The 17,171-nt window shown below is 39.7% G+C and overlaps 1 protein-coding gene across 3 annotated transcripts in view; it reads left to right on the forward strand.

Annotated features, from left to right (window-relative positions):
* asic1c (acid-sensing (proton-gated) ion channel 1c) overlaps positions 1–14,054 on the forward strand; it is a 104,964-nt gene extending 90,910 nt beyond the window's left edge. For 2 of the 3 annotated variants that reach the window (XM_069684548.1, XM_069684546.1), the window contains exons 4-11: positions 2,160–2,310; positions 3,465–3,521; positions 3,957–4,110; positions 4,338–4,429; positions 4,786–4,865; positions 6,369–6,440; positions 9,694–9,746; positions 10,874–14,054. In XM_069684548.1, coding sequence (XP_069540649.1) covers positions 2,160–2,310; positions 3,465–3,521; positions 3,957–4,110; positions 4,338–4,429; positions 4,786–4,865; positions 6,369–6,440; positions 9,694–9,746; positions 10,874–10,952 — 738 coding nt within the window. In that variant the 3' untranslated portion in view covers positions 10,953–14,054. The remainder of the gene's footprint in view (positions 1–2,159; positions 2,311–3,464; positions 3,522–3,956; positions 4,111–4,337; positions 4,430–4,785; positions 4,866–6,368; positions 6,441–9,693; positions 9,747–10,873) is intronic. The other variant, XM_069684547.1, reaches the window with a different exon arrangement.
* The last annotated feature ends 3,117 nt before the right edge of the window (positions 14,055–17,171 follow it).

A 17,171-nucleotide genomic window follows, 5' to 3' on the forward strand; every position in this document is an offset into this window, starting at 1 on the left:
TGAATGTAAGAAAAGAACGGCTGAACCAACGACCAATGCTGCAAAGTTTTCACACACAGCCGGGACTTGTAGATGTTTTGTTGTCATAAAGACAACAGGCTGTCCGGAGGGGTCGACCGCTTTCTGTCCCTTGCCTTGCTGTTCCTCCTCTTATTATTTTGATAATGATGTGGGCTGTGTTCCCTCACCCCCCCCTGCCCTAGATGAGACGTCCTATGAGGCCGGCATAAAGGTACAGCTTCACACTCAGTCAGAGCCTCCTTTCCTCCATGAGCTGGGCTTCGGGGTCGCCCCCGGCTTCCAAACGTTCGTTTCCACCCAAGAGCAGAGGGTAGCGTATGACTGTCTGGGCTTGCTGCATGCAACACTTTCCTGTTTTGTTGAATAGCAACACTCCCATTATCTAGTTCCACACATTCATCTGCTGCCCCCACCCCCACCCCCGGCTCCCTGAGGAATGGATCCATCTGTCCCTCTCTGTGTGGCTGAAGCAACGACATGCAACAACATCTGCAGTCCGTCCTTGTCGCCATTGTCCTCTCTGTGTAACAGACATCAGTAAGAGCAGCTAATGTGTCTCATTCCAGCTTTGAGCCATTCATCCGAGTCTGTATCTTCATCAAAGCTGCTGTTTGGCTTTACCCTTTCACCGCCAAGTAAAGTTCTTTTAGCACTTCTTTTGTTCCTTCTGCTTTTATGTTTCCTCGGGGCGATCCACTGGACCGCTGCTTAATGTCATCCGGAGGGAGCGGACAATGTGATTCATTAGGTTTTATTACCCATGAGGACTCTGGCATCAGTTTGAAGTCATGCAGTTATTGCACCAGGGTTTTATCCCGAGTGTAACTTCTGATATGAGAGTCTGTGGGCTAGAAACGGAGTTCAATAAGGGCTTAATCATGTTTGCCAGTTTAAGTCCACTCCTGCAGTGAATTTCACTCTATCTCTGTCACTCCCTATTGACTAAACGACTGTTAGATTTCCAGAGTTAGCCTGGTTAGACCCGGTGGAGATGATTGGAAATTACCGAAACAACAGCTGCATCATTTCTCCATGAAGTTTGTCAGGAAGGAAACCTTTGGCATTGATCGTCAGCTTGCTCTCAATGCAATTAACTATACGCTCAAAATGTCCCAGCAAGCATCTGGGAAACCTTCATTAATAATTGGTTAGTTTTCGTCGCGCAGAGTAGTGGTAGGCATTCATTAGCATAAATTGCTGTAAACAAGGCTTTTAAAGAAGACAGGAAATCTTGATGGTGGTTAAATGTCAGTTTGCTCGAAAAAAGTAGTTCCTTTAAAGTGTTAAAGAGTGGTTTAAAAATATCCTCACACACACACCGCTGCAGTTACCAGACGAGCTCCTTGGGTTGAATGTTTATTATGAACCGAAACCTTAAAATTCAGGCATTAAATATTCCTCATTAGTGGATTCATTTAGAATTCCCTGTCTTACTCATGAATGTAATGACCTGCTCTTCACCTTTTAATGAGAGTTTTACCTTTAATGAGACTCACTTCATTGTTAAATTCACAGGGCTGTGCAGTCAGGGCACTTTTCTAATACACTCTCAGGGGCTTAAATCTGCATAGTCAATCAACGCAAAAAGCCACGTTAATGAGCTTCTGTAAAATAGTTTGTTTATTAGGACTTCATCAAAGATTGACTATTAAATCAGATCTCATTCTCTGCATAATGTCTGTTCTATTCAGTACAAGTCATGTGTCTGTTCATTGGGAAAGTGTAAACTGTTTATTGTTCTGTTTCCTCAGGGTTGTAAAATTTGTCCATTGATTGTGGTGTCCTGTCTGAAACTACACATTTGACAGACTTCTATTCGGCTTGTCTCTATTCCCATGGTATTCTGCTTCCTACCGGGGACTAGACCTGCATCAGTAATGTTCTGCATGATGTCTGCTTGCTGCTAAACATGATCAATAATGTTGGTTTGACTTGACATTTTTTTGCCAATATTGTCTCAGTGCACATTTTCATTCAAATGTTTCTGTTATTTTGTGTGAGGTTTTTTTTTTTTTTTTAAGTTTGAGACATCCGTGCTCTCTTTTGTACTTGAGCTGCACCGGGCTTGCATTGTGTTATTCGCTGTAATCCTCCGTGCTGATATGCTGAGGGAAAACATGTGCTGTTTGCTCTTTCAGCTTCAGTACCTCCCTCCGCCTTGGGGAGATTGCAAGTCTACTCCAATAGACTCTGAATACTTCTCCACGTACAGCATCACCGCCTGCCGCATTGACTGTGAAACCCGGTACCTGCTGGAGAACTGCAACTGCAGGATGGTTCACATGCCTGGTATGAATCAGAGAGGCAAATACCTGTGTCCTCATATTACAGAAGCCCTGAGCGGAGATGCATCCATACATTTTATTCGCGAGTCATTTCCTGTCGTTTTCTTGAGATCTCGACTTATTTATCTCATTATCTCGATATAACAACGTTGCAGCACTGTAATGTCATGTGATTATAACTCATAGCCCCAGAAATGCAAAGGCACAAAACAAACTTAGACATAGACTTAACTTACCTAGTGTGGGCCGTGGCAGCATAGCATGTGGTGGTCCGTAATATCACAGTGACCAGCCTGTTGTTTGTTTTGTTTTCTAGAAAATTATCCTGTTATCACAAGAAAACTCGCTATCTTAAGATAAAGAGATAAATTAATATGTTCTAATCGGAAAACCAGCTCTGTTATCTTGAGATAATGAGATGTGAGAACCTGAGAAAACAACAGAAATGATCCTGTAACATTCTGAGAATGTTACGGGATAGTTTTTATTTGGTTCCCAGAATGTTCCTTTTAATAGCAAGAGAACGTTCTTGTTTTATAAAAGGCGTTCTGACATCCCGGGCCTCAATGACATCCTGAAAATATCTTCTGAACGTTGCAGTTAAAACATGTTTTCTTAGTTTAAGTTTTAACGTTACAAGAACTTTATTTGAAATGATAAACATCCTTAAAACATTCTTTGAATATTAGATTAAAACGTTTTCTTTCAAACGTAATTAGAACTTGTAGGTAATGTTAGCCAGTGTTATGGGAACGTTCCCTGCTAGCTGGGTTTGTTATATATCTATAGTCAATGAGAAAAATAAGTCGAGATCTCGAGAAAAACAACAGATTTGATCCTGTTATCATGAGAAAACAAGCTTCATTATCTTAAAATAATGAGATCAATTAATCCGTTATAATGTGAAAACCAGCTCTGTTATCTCAAGATAATGAAAACAACTAAGTCGAGATCTTGAGAAAACAAAAAAAGTAACAAAAAGTAATTATAATGGGAAAACCAGCGTCGTTATCCTGAGATAACGGGGAAAATAACTGCAACTTAGTTGTTATCAAGAGAAAACGCAGTGAATAAAACGTACATGTCCTCGTAGGGCTTCCGTACCTTATAGTTTCTTTTATCTCATAATTATTTCCACTTCTTTGTTATTTTAAACAGGGACCTCAACAGTTTGCACCCCAGAGCAGTACAAAGACTGTGCTGACCCAGCTTTAGGTGAGCCAACACACTTTACTGCCTATGTATAAAACAAGTGAGTGATAGATTTGCATTAATGTCTGAATTCCACCAAGTGTTCAGGGGGAGTGCCATGAGGCTATTTCAGCCTTTAAATATTGTCTCTGTAGCTTTAACTTGAAACGACTTTCATACCAGACAGTGCTGAAGCCAAATAATAAAGCAGAATTATTGTGTTAAATTCCATTACTAAGATTTGTGATGTGTCTTTGCTTCACTAATATCAAATAAATCCCATCGAGCTCTTTTCCTCCTTCCTCTGTATTATAGCTTCAGTCATTATTTGCTTTCATGGAAAGTGAACGATGGCAGCGACTGTAGTCTGTCGTGTGCAGAGATATTTTTAGAGAGCCTCTGTTGTTTGATTATTTTTCAGTGATCACACTATTTTTAAATGACTTTGATCATCCACAGACTTTTTGGTAGAGAAAGACAACGATTACTGTGTGTGTCAGACCCCCTGCAACATGACTCGCTATGGCAAGGAGCTGTCCATGGTTAAGATCCCCAGTAAGGCATCTGCTAAATATCTGGCTAAGAAATTCAACAAAACTGAGCAATATATCGGGTAAGTATGATGTGGTAGCAGTCGGTTATTAGATCTCAGCCTCTTTCTCTTTCTTCTGTTGATGGATGGATGTACTGTGGCATAGCATGACCTGGGTCTCCATCGTTCACCTTCAATGTAACAATAATGAAAGAAAGTAACTCAGGAAATGTGTGATATGATTCGGTGTTATGTAATATCACCAGAGTAAACTCAATTGGGTGTGCTCTTGTCTGTCCTCTCTCCAGAGAAAATATACTGGTCCTGGACATCTTCTTTGAAGCTCTGAATTACGAGAAAATCGAGCAGAAGAAGGCGTATGAAATCGCAGGGCTCCTCGGTAAGATTCTCCCACTTTCAGGTTCATTGTGACAGAGAGATGTGGCTGACCTCGTATCGACGAACTCTGCGGGGCCCCCGCCTGCGCATATTCACAGCGCGTGTTCACGCCCGGTGCTTTGAGGCTTCCTCTTTGAACTCATGAAACAGGCGGAACACATTTTCATAATCTGATGCTCTTGCGAGGGCAGGCGGGCTGTGTCTGATGAGAAGTTTGGGCTGGATGGACACTTTTGACAAGTGTGCTCAGATTTCTGGGAGAGATACTGAATTAGAAGTGACAGCGCGGTGAATGGCTTCACGCACCATTGTTCAATTACTGTACCTGCCCGTATCTATTAATCTCTCTTGTTCTAGGTGACATTGGAGGTCAGATGGGGCTGTTTATCGGAGCCAGTGTTTTAACAATACTGGAAATATTTGACTACCTATATGAGGTAAAGTGATTTTTTAATCAAAATGTGAACCTTGAATGTAAACACTGATGATGTTTATTGCTGTTCTATTGTGTTTAAAGGCAAATAGTTCAATGAAACGCTTATCAGCTCATTAATTCTTGTTTTTAGACCTTGTAAAATAAGTCAAAGACAACCTTTGAATACAGTTTGGGGAGTTTATTAATTTTTTCTGTACGATAAATTAAAGTTTCAGCCAGCAGCAGCTCTAAAGCTCACTAATTAACATGTTTGATCTTGTTTGCTTAATGCATACATAAAACTAAGTATAAATAATGTTGTGGTTTTGCGCTGCAGTAAATATATGGTTGCCTGAAAATTGGTTCCAGCAAAAAAAGACACATAAAGTCCAGTAAAACCACAACCTATAGTTTTTATATTTTGTTTTTTGTATGGATTAATAAAACAGTATCCATCCATCCATTATCTATACCGCTTATCCTGTTCAGGGTCGCCGGGGGCTGGAGCCTATCCCAGCTGTCATTGGGCGAGAGGCGGGGAACACCCTGGACTGATCGCCCGTCAGTCACAGGGCTGACACATACCCCTTTCCCACCGAAATTAGCTCGTTGACGCAGGTTTTTCAGACCCGGGAAGATCCGCTAATAAATGCAGATTGTCTCTTTTCCCATTGACAGTGGACTATACTCCTTTCAGTCTTTTTTATACTGCGTCACCATCAGACGTCATAAATGTGGGAGAAACAGTGAAGATGTTACGGTGGTTAGGTCTTTATTGTATCTATTACTCATTCAGGCTGTTTATCAAACTCGGCGCCGACAAATTTGGAACGATGTTCAAGCGCTGCTTGGACGGAGTCGCGGAAGTTACAGACGGAGCATAGCATCGCTCCGGAAAGGGGGCGGAGATTAGCGTGTCGACCCAGGTTTTGTGTTCCCATCAGTGCCGATCAGAGCCGAGGCGATAATTACCCGGGTCCACTGCAGAGTCATTTGACCCGGGTCTGAAGTAGGTTATGGTATTAGTGGGTTTTTTGACCAGTGGGAAAGAGGCTACACAGAGACAGACAACCATTCACACCTACGGGCCATTTAGAGTCACCAGTGAACCTGACAAGCATGTCTTTGGACTGACGGAGGAAGCCGGAGTACCCGGAGGGAACCCACGCATGCACGGGGAGAACATGCAAAAAGAAAGGCCCATTTCGTTCTGAATTAGGAACTAGAAACTAGAAACCTTCTTGCTGTGAGGCGACAGCACTAACCACTGCACCACCGTGCAGCCCAGAACAATATCATATTTGTTAATTATTGAGCTGTTTCCAGTCTTAATGCTTAGCTAACGAGCTTCTGGCTGTTGCTTCATTTTCATTGTACAGATAGGAGTGGTATCAATTATCTCTGTCTCTTGGCAAAAAAGTAGATTAAATATATATTTTTATATGCTTCAAATGTTTAGCCTTCATGTCACTGACTTTGATGATAACCATCTGTGAATAATGTCCTCTGATGTTTTTGCCTTTAGGTGTTTAAGGATAAAGTTTTGGGTTACTTCATACGCAAGAAACGGCCGCAGCGTTGTCAGAGCGACAATCTGGTAATTTTGTCTCCCAGAATGCATTTGATTGAATGAAATGAGTGTGATGTGAATATTAAATAACTCAGGAACAACCATAAGAACCAAAAAAAGTCTGCTGACAGTAGAAATGCTTTTAATTAACAGCACCAGAGAGAGAGAGCAAAGCTACAACACATTCTGTCGGCATTAGTTCAAGAGATAAATAATGCTGGACAACAGTCATTAATAAAACATATTGTTTTTATTGCTCAGAATATATAATCAGTGTATCTTATACTACTCACATATGGTACTCTTTATTTACATGCTGAATATAATAAAGAAACAGCACAAATTGTTCCTTATGAGGACAAATATCTACAATAGTTTGACACATAAAACAAACTGTAAACTTTGTTAGTGAAGTGTTTTACTTCTTGAGTTCCCTTAAAGTGTCTCTCTGGCTCTCAATTAACTTTTTTATTAAGCCTCACAAACCGCTCTTACATTAAGAAGTGAATGCCCGTTCCTTATTAATATTTACACATTATGCATGAGCCTGTCGGTGTCACTCTTGATCGTGGAATCAAAGCTCACTCTCCTGCTCTTCTTTTACCGCTGTATGTGTGGAAGTTTGAGCTAATCAAATTCAGATGTGGGATTCATGTGAGGAGTAGACAGAACGAGCAGGAAGCCGAACAAGACAAAGAGGTCTGGAGATTTTATGAACATTTCATGATCAACTAATTCTCAAAGCCTTCGAGGCAATAAACCTCATCTTAAGTTCCAAAAGAAAACTAGAGTAATGTGAGGCGCTCCTGCCCTACATCACGGCATTTTGTCGAGCCCAGCGGTTTAACGCGCCGCGTCCAGAGGCACCTCCACTTCCCCTGCAGACTGTTATGTAAGCTTTATACCGAGCAGTTAAGGAATTATTTATAATGCTCCTTCTTTATATCAGTCATCAGAAAATGCAGCACATACTGCTGAATCAAACCCTAAGAGAAAATACGGAAGGTGTGTTTTACAGGCTGCAGTGGTGGAACCGTTACATCACTTCTCTGTGAAAAACAACAGTTTTTGTTGTTGGATCAACACAAGTCAAGTGGACACATACTGTCTTAAAGGGATGATGTTTTTGGCCTTTTATGCCTTTATTGGTAGAGGACAGTGGATAGTGTTTGAAACAGGGGAAGAGAGAGCGGGGACAACACGCGACAAAGCGTGATTGATTTATTGCGGGTTAATTTCATTTTTTACAGTTGTATCTATTTAATTCTTTATATATCACTCTTGAAGTAATTACATATATTTTCTGATGTTTGTTGTTTGTACTGTCTTGTTCACAATTTTTGTTTTTAGTTGCTATTTTCATTTTTAAAGAAGATTTTCATTTAAATAAATGTCTGTTAAGTCTATATCTATCGCCGAATGAGGTAACACAATGCATACAATATTACAGACTGAAAAAAATCTTTTGCGGAAAAAATCACAGGTGGCGCCCAGTTAGTGACACGTTTTCCATCAGCCAGCAGTGGTTGGTCTGCCAGAGAGGGTAGGCGGAGCTAAGCGGCTGCTTTCCCGCTCTCTGCAAGTGTTGCGAGTAAACAGTAATCTACTGTGGCTGAACAAACAAAGAAAAGATCGATGACTACAGATACAACTTCAAAAATAAGTGAAAATACAAAGAAAAAGAAACACATTCAACGCTCAGATGAAGGCAAACAGTCTAAAAAGGAAGGCGACCGTCAGCGAGGAAAATCAAGAGTTATAGGAAGGATATCTGGGAACTGTGCGCCCGCAATTACCGTTTATTTATCTCCATAGGTGCCGCCAAAGAGAACGAAACAGATCTTCGAGATTACAGCTTTAAAACAGTTTTTTTAGCTTGTTATGAAATGGACTGAAATGAATACTAATGCCTCTACATGAGCGACAAAAGCAAACAAGACCATCAGTGGCAAGATTGATTATGTCTAGATATTTTTAATGCCTGTAACCACTGCCATGGGGTCGGTGTCAGGTGAGGCGATTAACTTCACGCTGCCTTTTTTCTATATTTTCCACGGCAAAGATTCACAGCATGTTATACGTTTGAATGTTAAGCTTTTTTTGTTACAAAACATGTTATACATGTACAGGACAAGATCGGTAAAGAGATAAGAGGTACCACTTTGTCCATAGGAGGCGCCAAAATCAACACGAACTGAAAAAGTTTTAATTAGTTGTCCTATTACCAATATCAGCTTAATCAAATATCTCCAGTAATAACAGAACTTTCCTTCCATTGCAAATTGAACTACAAATCCTAAACCTAATAACCACTTAATCCAGCTCTTTCTAACACTTGGGGACCTCTGCTCGTGTCTCAAGTCCAAATAACGTCTAAAACCCACTAATCCCTCTCTTCATCTTACTCCAGGGGTCGACACAGGAACAAAGCCTAAAGCATTTCCTCTTCTCTGGTGCTGTTCTCATATAAAAGCATTTAGGCAGATTCTTGTTAAGGCAGATAACTCCCTTTGTCCCTGAGTACACTGTATCTACCAGTTTGCATCCAGCTCTATTGGCAGAATGTCAGCGTCGCACAAGCCCAAGACTTTTTCATCACCCGCAATTCTCTTTGCACTGCCTCTTCAATTTGGTGAAAGAGCGTTGGGTTTGTCTCTGCATGCGAATTGTGTTCTTGCATGCTCTGTTGCCTTGGATTCAGCGTTTGGTTTGAAGGCTGATGTGGAAGAAAATATGAAAAGAAGATGTTTATTCTCTTCTGTAGAAGTGGAGATATGTTGAAATCGCTCTGAAGGAGGTTATTTTAGTCAGTCTGGCTTTTTGGAAGATCAGTTTTTATGAATTTAAAGTGGCACTAGAGGAAACGTTTATTTAGCGGGCTTACAAAGTGTGATATTTGCTGTGTTTTTCCCCCCCGATTCATCCCACATGCTTATATTAAACCATCCTTTTGTACTTCCTTTCTCTCATATTCAATAACCATTTTTCAACTAGTCCATCATCACATCTACTTACAAACAACCCGACAATAAAGTGATACATCTAGCGGTTGAATAGAAGCTATTTTTAGTTCAACTTTAATGCTTGCCAGTGATCATCAGCACTTCTGGATGACAGTTATTGTCTTTTGTTTTCCCTGCTTGTCATCTTCCTGCAGTACTTACATTACAACACTGTAGGAAACGCTTTCATGCAGTTAAACTATTAGCATTTTTACATTGTGTTTTATTTTCATTTCAGTCACCCTCACCCATCTTTCTTTTCATCATGTCTATTCCAGGAGTTTCCAGAGAACCCAACCAGCCCTGGTGTCACGCCTAATCATGCCCCCAGGTAGCACACCCCATTGATAATAGATGCTCCCTCCCATGCTGTCCCTCTCTTTCATACATACCTGAAACCATCTCATACATCATTTCCTCCGTGGCTACAAATGGTTCGGTTGGCTTTAGCAGACAGTCAACAAAAAGATGGGGTGATTACTCAACTGCAGTGAGCGTCTTTATCTCTACTCTCGTAGTGTCAGGGCAGGTTAGCTCGGCGTGTGCTCTCTATTTATCGACCGAACAGAAGACGGGAGTTGGTTGGATTCTCCAAGTGCATTAGATTTGGCTCTCTGCATTATGCAGATAAACATGCTCTTTCCACTGAATAATAATGCTTTCTTTCCCTTAGGATAAAGAGCAGTACACCTGTGAGAACAGTATTTATTGAATTGTTGTAGGAAAAGGCGAAACCACAAGAGATCTATTTGTTTCCCTGCAGCAGAGAGGTCCATTTAGAGGCAATGCATTTGAGGCCCGTGCCAGATAACATCACTAGATGCATTACTTTGTGATGTTATCACAGGTCTGCATGCAGTGAGTTTGCACCAAACACAAATGGTTCTTTGTCTGCTGGAATAGCCATTTTTGCCAATGGGACTAGCAATGGATGTTATCCACATATCAGCAGTTATCTACTCAGCGAGCACTTTCTCACATACGAGCAAATGCAGACATATGTGGATGTTTCAGCTTCCGTCACTATAACAACTGAACATGTTAGTGTAAAAACAGGACTAAAAATCTGCTGTTTTCTTTCTCCTCTCCCTCCTTTCATTCATCTTTATCCCACCTTCCCCTGATTTTCTTTGAACTCTCTTCTCACTGCCTTGTGAAACATATGCGACGTGGCTGATGTTGGATCTTCCAAATCTGTTTTATTCATTACCTCATCATCGTCCACATATGTTTCTGTCATCCACCGTCCTTTATCATTCACGCTATCTGTGTGCATTTTGCATAAATAATGATTTCTTTCCATTTTTGCGCAATTCCTCCTTCCTCCTCCATTGTCCCGATCGCTCTCATTTTACCTGTGGCTCATTTCTTCGGCACACCCTCATCCTCATCACGCCCTCCCTTAACCCGGTTGAACTCGTCTTCCCTCCTCCCCCCTCCTCCCTCTGTTTCTTGCAGAGCACCTGCGACACCCTCCGGAGTCACTCGGACAGTCTCGGATTCACGCCGAACATGTTACCTCGTCACCCGACTCTAGGCAACTTTGAGGAGTTTGCCTGTTGACAACATAAAGTAGGGGGTTGTGGGTATAGGGGGCGGCACATCCGGGGGGACTTGACAGCAAACTGTGAAATAATGTATGTATTTACCAGAAAAACGGTTGAGTGTGTAACTCAAACACGTATAGTAGAGTTTATCAATGCCTGAATAGAAATAGAAAACTATCATCAGAAGAAAAAAAGAGACCACTTCCAAAACAGAACTCAGGTTTAACTGCCATGTCAAGGCATCAGTGTTAATTTATTCATGTTCATTTTGTGGGTTTGTTTTTCTTATATGATCACTTACTTTAGAATAAACAATCAGTGAAGGTGTCCAAAAAAAACAACAAGAAGAGTTTCTGACCTGTGTTGAGCTGAGTTACACGGTACTGTTGTGCTAGTTTTGCTGTGCATCAATCCAAGACAAAACAGGAAGAATACAGTCGGATTGATGAGTGTAGCATTGAAGTTTCTTATCAGTGTCTCCAGCATCTAACCAGTGCTGCATTGAGTGACCTTATACTTGTCACCAGTTTGAACAGGAGGGCCTTTTTTAAGAAATCTGCTCCATTTAAAGAGCTGATTGTTGAATAAAAGAGCTACTTATACCTGTATTAAAACACCAGACAGGTGTTTAATGTTGCCTTTTGCTACTATGAGGCTTTGTCTCATTAATTAGACTGTGCTTATTCGATTTAAAGGAACTTGATTATTTGTATATATGCAAGTTTTGTTCCGCGACGGTTACAAGGACGACAGAAGCTACTGAATTAACCGTAGGGACTTTTTACAAACAGGAAGTGTTAAAAAGAAAAAAAAAGACAGAAGGCTGTTGATTGTATGTTTTTATCTTTATATAACTCACGTTTCATTTTATCCCTCCATGTTTTGGGATGGCGTTGCTGTGCCGTCACGAGAAAATGACGCGAGCATGAAGCTTGCTGTAAAATCTGGCCCTTAAGACATTGACTACATTAGAAGAGAAACAATCAGGCTTTTCCTTTTTGCCTTTTGAATAATTCTCAGCTACTTTCTTTTTGAATACTGTGTCTTAAAGGTGTTCATCAGCACAACCCCCTGTGATCTAGTCTCTATGGAACATGTGTAAAAGGCTCGTTGATGACATTCCTAAACTTGACTGAAATTTGTAAATAACCACGATTTAATGCCATGAAGAAATTCTATATAGCGCTCATGTGAGACGTCGGTCAAATATATATACATATATTTAAAGTGTTTCCTCATCTTTCCTTACATCAGAAGGAACCTGATTGGACCTTAAGTGTCTTTAAGTAACCGGTGAATTTAACGTGACTGACGACAAAATTAGAGAGAATTGCCTCAAAACATCAGAACCGCCTCAGCCCCATTCATTTGATTTATAACAGAAGTGCATTGTACAAATCTACCATTGTGTCCTTTTCTTCTTCTTCTTATTATTACTCCAGAACGTGTAATAAGTCACAAATAAGTTTGTGATGTATAAATGATCAAGTATAATAAACTCTATATTTACCCATCTTACTCACGTACACAACTTTTCTTCTGCTTTCCGTGTGAGTCCACTTCCTGTTTCCTTTATGTTCACTCTCATTTAAATCCTTGACACCACAGTTATGGACTTGATGGTACATTATCCTCACTATAAATACTTTACTGGAAATTCAGAGAATTTTGTTTTTTAATGTGAAACTTTCAAGTATAATGCCAATCAAGTAAGTGGTGTTCATAACACTGTAGCTTTATTACTCTGTCGTGTGTGTATTAGATGACTGTTGATGTGAAGCACAAACCCTTGGAGATCAGCCATCACTTGAAAGCCAATGACCGGACGTCTATGGTTGCGACTACCTTTTAATGGCTTTAGTTTTAACTACACACGCTGTTACTCGTGGTGTGTTCACTGCTCCAGCATTGACGGAAATAAGAGCGTTCTCAAGGAGGAGCAAGAGATCACCTCGGGAAGAGACTTTATCCACATGGAAATTTTTACCTTTCAGGAAGTGCCAGACGGTGGATCAGTGGCGTTGTGTCGTGAGCAATAAATGCACTGAATCAGATTCAGCTGTGATGAAATTAACATAAAGATATATTTGGGATCCCCATTTTCAATTCATAGTGTATTCAACAGCTGGAATGGGGGTAGACTGAGCAGCTGCCAACTGCAACACAGATGTATGATATGACAAATGTATATTAACCATCATCAGCCAAATTAAGGGACACAAATGCCAATTCATGTTACACAATGATGCTATTCTGATGATGCTGCATTGCCATGAGGACTTGGAGTGCGTGTGTGTGTGTGTGTGTGTGTGTCATGTTGTCCGGTTACAAAGCATAAAAATGACCTAGCATTTACCGCAAACTGTGGATGAAGGCTTTGTGAAAATGTCCTGGGTCTGGTTTACCTCTCTCTCCCCACCCTGCCTTACTACCTGTCAAAGAACAGCAGAGTGTATGTGAACTGGCAGAAACTATTACTGAAATGTTTGTGCTCATTAAGTAGTCCTTAAATATTTACCGCATAGTTATGGCCAAGTAGAAAACAGTATTCTATATATTTCTGTCACCCGACGCCTACATTTGAACTATTTACTTCTTACAGTTTATAATTTGTCACATCAGCCATTTTCTTCCTTGCATGACCATTGTGTACTCCTATTATCTCCGGTCTCTTAATGTAATCTTAGCCATGATATTCACTTTGTAAAGTTGGAAATGTATTTCTAGAGCCAGATGAATCAAAATGATGTTCTCCATATCATGTGATAAAATGTCTTGAGTCTTTATAGCATAAAAAATCCTCCTCAAACCAGGCTTGGGATCGTGCAATACTCAACAAGAAGATATTTAGCAGATGAGGAAAATTGCAGTATCTTTCTATTAAGTTTAAAGGATATAATAAACATAACGTGGCTTGAAGTGGAACAAAAATGTGCCTTCAAGAAAAGTTACAGGTAACACCAAGATTCATGCGCACAAACATCTGGGGAACTGAGCTCGCTTCATCTGGCTCTACGTGCTTTATGTGCATTTTATTGTAGATATGTGATTTTAACTCTGAACTGTACATTAAATAGTTAATACAAACTTGACTATGTGTAGTGCAGTCGGTCTTAAACTGTCATAACATTTCAAATCACTTAACAGTTGAACCAAAGTGCGCGCCTAATGTTAGCTTTTGCGTTCCATCCAAGAGGGTCGTCATTTTCGAGGATGAGGGTCGGTGTCCACTAACAATGCTTTTTGCGCTGGCAGCGCCCACGACCTCAATTTCAGAGCCATTCTCGCCGGCGCTTACTGTTGCTAGGTTACGAAAGTTGTCTGGCAGCACTTCTGCTTCACTCGGTAGTGATTGTTCCGCAAATTGCTCTGTATGCTTAATAATTGCTTTTATTCAATGAAATTTCCAAACAGAAAACATTAAAAAAAAAAGGAAAATGAATCGTGTCCTGGCATTAACAGCAACTCTAGACCTGGAAATTGTACCCTCGAAAAAAGGAATGGATTAGCTTCTCCTCCACCATTGTTGTTGACAAAGTTGACATCAGAATACCTCGCCCTTCTTGGTTGTGATTGGTCTGTGAGGAAGAAGTGACAATTGACGAGCGCAGCAGTTTTCCAAAAGTTTGACTATTTTCAACTGAGAGCGCAGCAACACGGCTTACTCTGAGGGAGGTGTTGTGCTGAGGACTGAGGATTAGTTTTGAATAGCAGCAGCGCAAAAAACGCTGTTAGTGGACACAGGCCCTTATCTTATTTGTTTGCCAGAAAGCATTTAAACCTTTTAGTCAAACAAACCACAGAGATGCCAACTTCCAAGTTGGTCTAAAGAAATGCATCATCCCTGCAGCAGTCCTTACCAAATAATGTTTATTCCACAATTTTAGCTTTGATTGATGCTTACAGTTTTTATGTTATTGAAAAAATGTTTTATTTTTAGTTTAAACAAAGTTGAAACCTGCCCAGCCTGGTGTATAATGAAGCGTAATACATTTAAAGTATTGGCTGTCAAGCAACAACATAAATTCAATAAAAGATGTTTCCAGAATGCTGACAGGGCCAGGTTGACTTCTGAGTGAGAAAACTAAGCCAATTATTTTCAAATAAAAGCAAACGAACAAAATACACTTTAACGCAACGTCTGTTTATTAGCTGTTCTGGAGCTTTCAGTCACATCACATGATCGTTCTCAGCAGATTAAGTTTGCCCAGCTATGGATACCGTCGAAGACTTTTGTGTGTGTGTGGGGGGTATTATGCTCATTTTAAGCTTCATGTTTCACTCTGTGATACCTGTGGAGTAGTAAAAAACTGCCTGAAACCCGGGCGTTCACAGCAGCCTGCAGACTGAGCTGAGAAGCCTGGGGATTACTCCAACATACTTTTACCAACAGATTTTAAACTTCACCCACAAATTAGTATGGACATCAACAATCAACTTTTCATGTCCAACAACAAAAATCCTCAAACTTCAAATAGCCAATGGAAATTTGAACATTGACACTGATGGTGAGGTGATTCGATCAAAGGGTCCAGAACAGTTACTAAAAACTTGTGTTGAGTTTTTTTCAACCGTGTTTCAAAGTCAATAAACTTCCAATCTGAAAAGCCAGTATATATTTATGTCCACTTTACTGAATACTGAGTCTTATTGGCTGAAATATACACAAAAGAAAACACTGACAACAGGCGTCCTTAATTCTACCAACAAAAGCAATGGTACGAGCAAAGTGCAAAATCCACTCTTCATTCAAAATCAAAGTTTAAGCCGTGTAAAGTAACTCGACAGCAGTTTGTCTGAAATGTCCTGTCATCACGAGATAATGAAATACTGACAGCAAATGCTTTTGTTTTTTTTTTTCATTATAACTTAATCCACACACACAAACAAACTTCAAACATTTTAAATCCTAAAAAGGAGCCGCTAAATGCTATAGATGAGGAAATCATTCAAAGGGAGAGTTCCTTTACCAAATGCAGTTGTGCTACATTTAAAACGAATGCAAACAAATGAGCAGACATTCCATCATTAATAAATACATGCATCCATTATCTTGTCTTACATCAGCAGAATGAATATAAATCCTTTCCCTACCAGCACGTCTCTTCGAACAACTCATTATGTAGGCTTTTATGGGATTAATCGCACTGTAACAATCCGGAGAAACAAACATTGCAAGCTGGTAACCGTGTTAATAGAAGAAGTAACCGAAAAGGAAACAGCTAATGGTGCAAAACAATTGTATGTAAATGCAGATCATCAGTGGATTTTCTGGATTTTTCCATCTCTAACTTATACAAAAGCATTTCAGAAAAGTATATAACAGAAAAGATGATGTAAAAAAAAAAATGCATCACTAATGGTCCACTAGTCATTAACATACTGTATATATTTATATGTTGGCCCATTTATTGATAACTGCCTGGCTGTCAGTGTTCAACATAATTAAAAAATATTGATAACTACACGATTTAAAATAAAATTGTTGGCTACAAAGTGTGCAAAAGACAAATACAAAAGGGGAAATAAAAACAAATTATCTTCCCATGCTATCATACAATCTCGTGATGGGTAGTGGGACAAAGCCTTGTTCTGTTGGTATATGACATCAGGATAACAAGTCTGTTCTGGGTTTAAAGGACAAACATTAAAAGTACTTTACAGGTCTGTGTCTGCCTAATAAGTTCTCCTAATAGTAGTTGGTAATTTGAAATGAAATACAGCAGAATTAGAGACTGTGTTCATTGAATATATTTATAATTAATGGTTAGAGTAAGCTCGGGGATCAAGGGTGCAAAACAGGTCGAGTGAATGCAAAATACTAGAGAATTGGTTTCCAGTAAAAAGTGAAGAATTTATGGACATTTACTTTGGATCAACTTGAGAAGTTCTTAAAAGAAAAGGAATTACTACCAAATGACATAAAGTAGCTTTATACTCCGAGGAAATTATTCAGCAAAAACAGACTTGTAAAATGTTCAAAAACAACAAACTATTAAAAAAAAAGATTTAAACCTTCACAATAATAAAATAAAATAAAAAATCACTTGTGATTCTTAAACTGACAAACCAATTAATTTCTAGCAATGTTGCATTAGCTGCCCAAAAATCTGTGGTCCCCATTAGAGCCAATAGAGGTGTATAAGTACCGGCGTGTATTACGGCTAATATGTAACAACGAACTGCTAAAAACATAGACTGTATAAAAA

The sequence above is a fragment of the Semicossyphus pulcher genome, unplaced genomic scaffold (assembly GCF_022749685.1).
Source record: "Semicossyphus pulcher isolate SPU_LCO1_2020_fin unplaced genomic scaffold, fSemPul1.0.p SCAF_7, whole genome shotgun sequence".
Lineage (NCBI taxonomy): Eukaryota > Metazoa > Chordata > Actinopteri > Labriformes > Labridae > Semicossyphus > Semicossyphus pulcher.